At 38.6% G+C, this 9,211-nt stretch overlaps 1 protein-coding gene across 4 annotated transcripts in view; it reads right to left on the bottom strand.

Annotated features, from left to right (window-relative positions):
* Positions 1-772: 772 nt before the first annotated feature.
* LOC114471859 (myosin-10-like) overlaps positions 773-9,211 on the bottom strand; it is a 44,678-nt gene continuing 36,239 nt past the window's right edge. For 2 of the 4 annotated variants that reach the window (XM_028460819.1, XM_028460827.1), the window contains exons 36-45: positions 8,982-9,194; positions 8,731-8,892; positions 6,367-6,495; positions 6,178-6,266; positions 5,888-6,011; positions 5,169-5,258; positions 4,911-5,029; positions 4,725-4,833; positions 3,270-3,442; positions 773-2,145 (exon numbers count right to left, since the gene is read on the bottom strand). In XM_028460819.1, coding sequence (XP_028316620.1) covers positions 1,998-2,145; positions 3,270-3,442; positions 4,725-4,833; positions 4,911-5,029; positions 5,169-5,258; positions 5,888-6,011; positions 6,178-6,266; positions 6,367-6,495; positions 8,731-8,892; positions 8,982-9,194 — 1,356 coding nt within the window. In that variant the 3' untranslated portion in view covers positions 773-1,997. Of the gene's footprint in view, positions 2,146-3,265; positions 3,443-4,724; positions 4,834-4,910; positions 5,030-5,168; positions 5,259-5,887; positions 6,012-6,177; positions 6,267-6,366; positions 6,496-8,730; positions 8,893-8,981; positions 9,195-9,211 lie in introns of those variants that run through there. The other 2 variants (XM_028460835.1, XM_028460845.1) reach the window with 2 other exon arrangements.

The raw sequence follows: 9,211 nt of genomic DNA, 5'->3' as shown, positions 1-9,211 counted from the left end.
GATAGACCAGCATGGCCCATGTGAGGGGCCCTCACGAGCTCCATCTAAAATCTGATTTACTTTCCAGGATTCAAACTCACAAAGATGTAATTAGTACTTAGTGGAGTTAAATACTGCTAACAAAGTTTTTATTGTAAATGAATCGTCTTTAAATGTTTATTTTCACTGAAACATTTTGACAAATATTTTTAAGTGTTGCAGAGATTTGGTGCATAATCAGTTGTTATATATGATATATTTTCAAAAACAGGAGGTGGATTTTTGTAAAATGACACAATTGTTACATTTAACATAAGTTAAAAGTTGTTTTAGTGTTGAGTAAAATAGAAAAACATCTATGAAATTTAATGAAAATGAAACAATTGCATAAATTAAGAGAAATAAAATGCTTCATGTTGAAGCTTAAACATTTCCTACAATAGTTAAGTTACTGCTAGCCTTCATTATGATCTTAGCCTCTAATTACAGTAAAACCTTAGTATTTTAGTGCTTTTCTAACTGGTGGCCCTTCAGACTATATATATCAAAATATTACGACTTTAATCTTGAAGTGCCCAGATTTGTTTTTATTTTAATGTGGCGGCGGTAATACGCCATCGTAATTTTTAATACCTGAAGGAGTAAATGTATTTATAAAGTAAATTTTCTCATGACTGCTAAAGTAGAGACGATGCTTTCCAAACGTTATCAGCAGCAGTGTGGAAGTTTACAATGAATATGCTTTATTTCCAAAAGAAACAGAAAAGCTCACTGTCTGTAAATACAGGTGCTCTATAGTAAATAACACGAGGAGAGAATCTGTACCTGGTCGTCAGCAGCCCATAATAATAATCACAGAAAAAAAAACCCAAAACAAGTCACTGTTAAAGCTTCCAACCAGAAGAAACCCTTTACAGAAACGCTGACTCGGCTCATGTTGGTTATTCCTAATAATACTGAATGTTGCTCTAATAAACAGAGGTACACAGTGAATACGATACAAAATACAACGTAAAGTTTTATCCACTGTGTTTTCACACCTGCAGGGAAGTCCTCGCCCACTTATGTTCTTATTTAGTGTCTAAGGCACTTTTAAAGGAACATGCTGATCAGTGTTACAGTCTGAGGAAAACCATTAACCCCGAGTCACAGAGTGGGTGTGATGGTTTTTTTTAAAGTGGAAACTAAAGGGGGTAAAAAGACGCAGGCGGTGTCCCTTCAGTGCTAAGTGCTATCAGGGATTCAAAGTGATCAAATCATGGCACAGGTTACATTCCAGTCACAAAGACACGAAGCAGAATGCTGCTAACGCTAACCGCTAACAGTTCAACCATCAGAGCAAAGAACCAGTTGGATCTTCTCCATCAGCTGATAACAGACATGTGACCTGAAGTCTGTCACATGTTTCATGTGTCCTGTTTCTTCCTTCTGATGGTGGAAGTGTTTGACAAGCATCAGTGACGTTAAGTCTGCGTTCCACAGCTCAGATACTTGTTCTTTATTGGAGAAGAAATGACAAAAACACTAAAACTCAGTGAGAGCGTGACTATTTTCAAACTGTCTCTAATGTTTCAATAAACATCAAATGTCACATCACGCTGATGTTTGCCAGTGCTTCCAGTTTAAAACCAGCGGTCCAGAGAGATCCACAGCCACTCCCACTGTGAGCTCCAGTTCAAACCCATCTGATGATGTTGGGAATATGTAGTCCTTCATTTCACAGAATGCATCATTGATTCAGAGTCTCTGTTTCTGCTCAACACGTGTGTGTGTGTGTGTGTGTGTGCCCCTCCCCCCAGGTCTTTCATTTAAAGCACCTTGTCCTGATGGAGTTTCTGAGCGTGTGTGAGGACAGCAGAGTAACTTCCTGTTTCGTATTCTGCTCCCCTCACCGCTAACTGAGTAGCATCGTTAGCTCTTTGCTCCCTCCATTATTCTGACCAATAAAGACATAAAGAACAGAGGGCCGTGTGGTCTTTGGACACGAGGTGGGAGGAGCTAAAGGTGGCCAGTGTTTATTACTCCATGTTGGAGGCCTGCGTCTCGTTGAAGTCGCTGGCTCTGCTGTCGGCGTCGTCATCAGACATGTCCACAGAGGCGCCGTCCAGGTTCAGGTTGCGGCGGCCGGAACGACTAGAGGAGTAGCCGCTGACAGCACCGCCACGTCTGCCCGGGAGAAAAGAAAGAAAAGAAAGACATGTTAAGTAGAGGTTTTATTTATCAGACAAGGTTTTTCAAGAAATGTTTTATCTCCTGACATGTTTGGACAACTGCCAGTCTTCGTCAGAGGAGTCTGCTGATCGCCTTTGATTATTCCTTTGAAGTTTCACTTGACTTACAGTCGAAATATGTCAAGAGATAAAATAATAATAAACAAATTCTCACCTTAACATATTATTCAAAAAGAAGACTAAATGAATCTATCTGGAACTGAGAAAAAGACGTTTTGAGCTTCGAGGCTTAAAGCAGTGAAAGCTTTTGGTAAAGGTTCAGCCATCTTTGAACTTTCACTACTCATTTAATAACTGAGCTTCAAACAACAAATTACAATTTACAACATAAATCTTAAGCAAAACAAAACAAACACCAGAAGCAGATGTTTAGTCACTCTGCTCCACAACTGTAGAACTCATAGTCGGCTCACACAGTAAACTATTATTCTGTCCTATTCATCCACACGTACAATAATGTAAGGATTAATATTCTCTGTAATGTCTGACAAACAAACTCAATTACATTTATATCGTAATTCAACTTTTCAACAGTTTTGTTCATAGCTTAAAAGCTTAAAAACCAGGGTTTGGGGTCAATTTTAATTGTAAATATATTGACAATTTTGGCGTAATTATAATTGAAATTGTAATCTTTTTCTCTTATAATCATAATTGAAATGCAATAGAGTTCAGATAATTTACTTTATAATTGTAATTCTATGGAATTTCAGGGAAATTCTATAGAAACTGTCAATTACAATTTAATTAAACGCAAACCTGTGAAACCATGTTACAGTTCTATGGCATACACATACATATTAAATATTATTAAAATATATTTCATATCAACTTTTACCACTAACTGTCACTTATCTTCAGGATCATTTTACCATTTAAAAAAATAAGTAAATCTAGGGCTTTACGGACAGAAAAAAGGCTCAGACACCCACACCAAAAATATAAAAAACAATATTTTCATTGATTAGGAAGTCTGACAAGGAAACAAATTAGATGATTAATATTTTTTAGTATTTTCTGCTGTTCCTATTGTTTATTCTAGTTTTTAACTCCTCCTACCTGAGCCGGTTCTTTAGGGAGTTCACCTCCCGGGTGAGTCCCTCGCTGGCTTCCGTAGCGTCGTCCAGCTCCCTCTGCAGCTTCCTGCGGGAGGCGTTGCTTCTCGTTGCTTCTTCCTCCGCCTCCTCCAGTTGACGCTTCAGCTGCTTCAGACGTGAGTTGGCTTTTTCCATCTGAAGGCAGACGAACAGTGAGAGGTTGTAGAAAACATCGTCCACTTTATTAAGCAAGCAAAGGTGCACTTCCAAAAGGGTTGCAGAAAAGATTTTATTTCAAATATGAACACAACAGCAGTGTATCTATCACAATGGAAAAATAATGATAATTATAATTAAAAAAATAAATAAAAAAATCCTGCTCGTGAAGCCTGTACATGTTGGAAAAGGAGTAGGAGGAATATTTAGTACTATACATATAATATTCTTATATACAATAATATAATATACACCTTTAAACTATCCAATATACATATTTATACACACATAATTCATTGATATATATCTATATAATTATACAATTCATGTAATCCACTATACATTCATCTGTCCACACACCTTGATGTATGAATTTAAAGCAATTTAAACATAAAGACATTTTTTTATTTCATCACACAAACCTGGAACCATTAAGTGACACAAAAGCTTTTTTGTTGTAGTGACTAAAAGTTCCTTTTAAGTCTCAGCTTTTCATTCATTTGTTTCTGAACATTTTAGGGAGAAGTTTTTCTTTTCTAACGTACAATTTCTGCTAATGTAATTAATTTTGATCGAGAAGGGGAAAATAATTTAAGAGGAAAACTACATTTCAACATGCAACATGTCAGAACAACACAGAAAAGTAGAACAATAGCAAGAGTTAAAATATGGGAGAAATGAAACAAAGCAGCAACATAAACCAGTTTAAAAAGCTTTTTAAATCATATATTATTGGTAAGTATAAGAAAGAAGAGCAACAGTTTGACCTCTGACAGCAATATTATATAATGATATTACAGTAAATATATTAATACTTAATAAACATAATAAAAGGTATATATTGTGATAGAGAATATTAATTTAAATATTGCCACACTATTTTATAGTTAAAATTTAATTGATGAAATTTGTGTAGTAAATATTAAGTAGTATATTATTAATATTATGTACATGCATGTGTATGTATATATGTATGTATGCATGTGTGTAAATGTGTGAACGTATATATATATATATATAGAATAGATATTGAATGTTTAATGTAAAACTAGTAACATTATTTTCCTAATTATTATAATATTTTATATTGTTTTGTGTGATGGTACGTGTGAATAAGCTTTGCTTCAACCTTCAGCCTTTAGGTCGATTAGTTGGACAATTGAGTTGTTTGTTCTGTTTTTCTGAAGACTGTGACATAAAATTGAAATTTAAAAAAAGAGGCGTGTCCAGCCGCGTGTGTGCTGTGCTCTATGAGCCCTACCTGCTCTTTGTACTGGTCGGCGTGGCGACGCTCGTCTTCCACCTGCATCAGCACCTCCTTCAGTTTCTTCTCAGTACGTCTCACTATCTTGTTTGCAGCGGCTCTTTCCCTGAAGTCAAAGCAGAAGCTGAGGTGAGACAGGAAGCTCTTCCTGAACTAAGTACAGATGTTTCCTGATGCTCATACTTGGCCTCCTGCTCCAGCTGTTCCTCCAGCTGCAGGATCTTGCCCTCCAAGGCCGTGATGGAAGCCTTAAACTTAGACTTGACGGCTCCTTCCAGTTCGGCCAACTTGGCTTTTAATTCCTGCATTAATTACACAACGTGATGACATCACATGCTTTCATTCACTCACAGATGGAGAGCAGGAAGCTGTACATGTGAATAATGGATGGAGATCTAAGACTGGTTCTTCTCTGAAGTTCTTAAAGAATGTGGACCACACCTTGTTCTGTCGCTCCATGTGCTGCCGTGCATTCTCGCTCTTCTGAGCTGCGCTGCGCTCTCCAGCCAGCTCTGTGTTCAGGGTGTCAACCTGAGAGGGGAGGAGCAACCATGACACAGAGAGAGTTTGAACCGTTTCCATCACAAAGCAATAATATGTCAAAGTGTCTGAATGAATGTTGTTTGTGTTCATTTGTTTTCTATTGGATCTAATACGTTAAAGAGTAATTAAACCCCTGTTTTCTCCTGATCTGCCACTAGGAGGGAAATTAAAAAAATGCCTTGATTATGGGCGGGGCTCCTGGAGGAGTTAAGCCCCGCCCATTCTATACTATGAAGTCTCCAATGAACAATCTATGCTATGTTAACTAGCTACTCATTAATCATTAAACCTCTATTCACTCTTCTCAGTCCAACCTACTCACCACAGATTGTAGAGCCCACAGGTGCTAGTTTTTATAAAAGGGGCGGGGCTAACAGTGCTTCTTTGTGACGCAAGATGGTCCCAAATCATCACATGATCTTGTTTTCAGCCAATAGCAAAAATCAATTGTAATAGCTGGGTTTCAACCCATAGAGGGCAGTCACTGACATTTTACAACTAAATATGCAAAATCAATAACAATCAATCAATAACACCTCTTCATACACAAATACATTTGTATTCAGCAGAAAAAGTGGTTTTGGGGTTTAGTTACTCTTTAATGGCCGTGCCTCTACCTGGATAGAGCTCTTTCTGAAGCGGTCATTGAGCAGTTCCATGTTACCCTGCTCTTCTTCTAGCTCCTCCTCCAGCTGTGCTATACGAGCCTCCAACCTCCGCTTCTCCTCCAGCATTGAAGACCTGACACACACACACACGCACACACACACACACACACACACACACACACACACTCACACTCTATTACAGGACCTACCCCAACCTCTAGCTGCTAGCAATCAACATCAGCAGCAGCAGCTGTGTGTTTGGCTCAGTGATGAAGTGATAACTCTGTGTTAACACTGACTTCCCAGAGGCGCTGTTAGAGATCTCATCAGCCAGCTCGTCTCTCTCCTGCTCAGCATGTCGCCGTGCTCTTTCTGAAGCTGCATGGTCCTAGACACACACACACACACACACACACTTAGTCTTTATCTTTCACACAACTGCTCACTAAGAACACAGTAGATGTTAATTAAAGAATCTGAAGGCCAACCTCCTGAAGCTGCAGGATTTCAGCTTCCAAGCTCTTCAGTTTCTTCTCGTTCTCCTTGGACTGGGAGAAGATCTCGTCCCTGGAAGCTCTGGCTTCTTCCAACTCTCTCTGGTAGTCTTTCATCTGAGCCTGCACAAAAGTCTATAATCAAGGGATGGCAACAGCAATATCTATTTTCAGCTGAAATGTGTGTGCAGTCCAAATGTGTGTGCGTGATATTATCTGCTTATATTACATGATGGCAGTCATTTTTAATGTGAAATTGTCAAAATAACAACATTTTTAGAAATCCTGCAATTTTCCTTAAATTATTCCACTAAATGTATTAAAAATTACAAAAAATTGTTTGAGAAACCAAGAAAATTTAAGTGTCACTAATTTCTTGGATAATGTCAGTGCCTGTACTTTACATAACATTTATACGTGGAAGTGACAATTACGGCACAATAATGATGAACTTAATCATTTTCTTACTGATAATCTGTAGTTCAAATGGCTCCGTTTTTGGCCCCTGAATGAAAATGAGTTTGACACTCCTGCTCTTAAACAATTCAAATCGACACAAAAACGATAAATAACTCCTAGTGTACGTCTCCATCGGTAAAAGGTGTGAGGGGACGTCAAATCAAACTGTTGTTCAGTGCTATCGGTTCTGCTAAAGTTCCCCAGTGAGATGAGGCTTTGGAAAGTGTTGATGATTGCGTCTAACTTTAGATGTATGATCATAATCAGCTCATAGCAGTACACAAAAAGCTTTGTTCAAGTGCTTCAGTTCTCCTTGTATTTTGTCCCATTTTTTTACCTTTACTGTGACTTTGTCTGTGTCGAGCCCGTCCAATCAAAATGTTGTTTTTAAAACCCATCTCAATTTTAAGCAGTAAAGACTGCTGGTCGTTTGATGAAAACCTCATTATTACGATGAAAAACAATGCCGAAATACAACCATGCCAAATTTGTGAAGTGAAATGCTAAGAGCATTCTCATTGGTCAAAATTAAGGGTCTAACAATACATGTATTTGTATTGAACCTTTTCGGTACAGGACGTTCGATTTGGGTACAGGGTTAAGCACGGGTGAGTTCCCGGAACGGAACGGAAGTTGCGTGTATTTACTTCCGCCTGTAGCTACATGTGCTATCCGTCACGGCTAACGCTAGCAAGAAACCAGAGCTGGAGGACCATCCCCTGTTCCCTGCTTGGGAACACTTTGGCTTCCGGGTGAAATACTGCAACGGAGAAAAACCAGTGGATAAATCGAGGGCAGTGTGCCGATGGTGTTCAGCTGAGATCACGTATGTTCCTTGAACACAACGAACATACTAACTGACTTAAAACGGCACCACCCGAGTGCGAATATCACTGTGACAAGAAAGAAAACGTCCTCAGTGCAAACGCAGCTGAATTTTTTATTCAATCAGCCTCTGCCTAGCAAGTCAGATCTGGACAAAACTATAACAACTGCCATCAGAGTCTTTTTACCAGCAGATTAAAGTTAAGCTGTGAGGAGCTTATTTATTTAAATAATATCTTATGTATTTTTAGTTTGAGAATAATATTATTACCAGGCAGCACTTCACATCAGTATAGTATTTTTTTTTAAACTTTATTTTCAAATTCTGTATAACGTTAAATACATTGTTGGTTTACTAAAGTTTCGAATAAACAACAAGCAAATTTATGTTTTGCATTTTGTTCCATACTGAAAATGAACCGAACCGTGACCTCAAAACCGAGGTACGTATCGAACCGTGATTGTTGTGTATCGTTACACCCCTAGTCAAAATTGTTTCATATTCATCTGCACGCAAGGGTAATTTAGATTTTTGATATGATTACACCAATGAAGACAAGTTACCTGACACCAAATATACAGGGTTCCCACACTTTTTTCACAATAATTTTTCAAAACTTTTCCAAAATATTTTACCAAATTTCTATTCCTTAGTTTTGAACTGATAAGATCTATTAAAGAACATTAGAGCACAAACATGAGTGGGACTTTCCAGTGTACTAGTGTAACAGAGGTCTGACAGTGTGCTATGATTAGCAGCAAAATGTGGCACAGGGAATGCAAGTTGTGTCCATCACTTATGTATCATATAGCATCGTACAATAGAGCAATTGCCTTTGACACCCATTTTGCAATATTTTTTAAATAACGTTGCATCAGCTATTGAATGTAACATTAAACAACATCTGAGTGCTACCATACCATACCATGCTGCCAAAACAATTCAAATATTTCATGACTTTTCAAGACTGGAAAATATTTTTTTCAAATTCTATAACTTTTCCAGGAATTTCATGACCATGTGGACCATGAACATAATATTTTGACTCGTAACAGCGTTAAGTTTGTGTTTACCTGTAGTTTTCTAAGTTGTTTGATGGCCTCATCTCTGCCTTTATTGGCAGCTTCGATGTGACCCTCCACCTCACTCAGATCCATCTCCAGCTTCTTCTTGGCAGCGACTGCTCCACTCCTCTGCTTCCTCTCGTCCTCCAGCTCAGCCTCCATTTCTCGTACCTGTAAGACCGAAACGAGGAGGAATCTCTGACTGTAATCACTGTGAATGAAAACTACTTCATAATCTCTGGGTGTTGTCTCCACAGCACCTGTTTGACCAGTGCTCTCTTCTTCTCCTCTCCCTGCTCGTCTCTGGTCTGCAGGTCTCTGTCGAACTGGGCCTTCATAGCCTGCATGTTGACCTCCAGACGCAGTTTGGCATCCTCGGTGGCCTGCAGCTCATCCTCCAGCTCCTCCAGCTGGGTTCTCATCTCCTCCACCTGCTGCTCCAACGTACGCTTGGACTTCTCCAGTTCATGCACCTGTGCGGCATGATTTA

This window comes from Gouania willdenowi, chromosome 1, assembly GCF_900634775.1.
Source record: "Gouania willdenowi chromosome 1, fGouWil2.1, whole genome shotgun sequence".
Taxonomy (NCBI): Eukaryota; Metazoa; Chordata; class Actinopteri; order Blenniiformes; family Gobiesocidae; genus Gouania; species Gouania willdenowi.
Note: the sequence above shows the minus strand (reverse complement) of the source record. Positions and strands in the feature narration are given on the sequence as shown.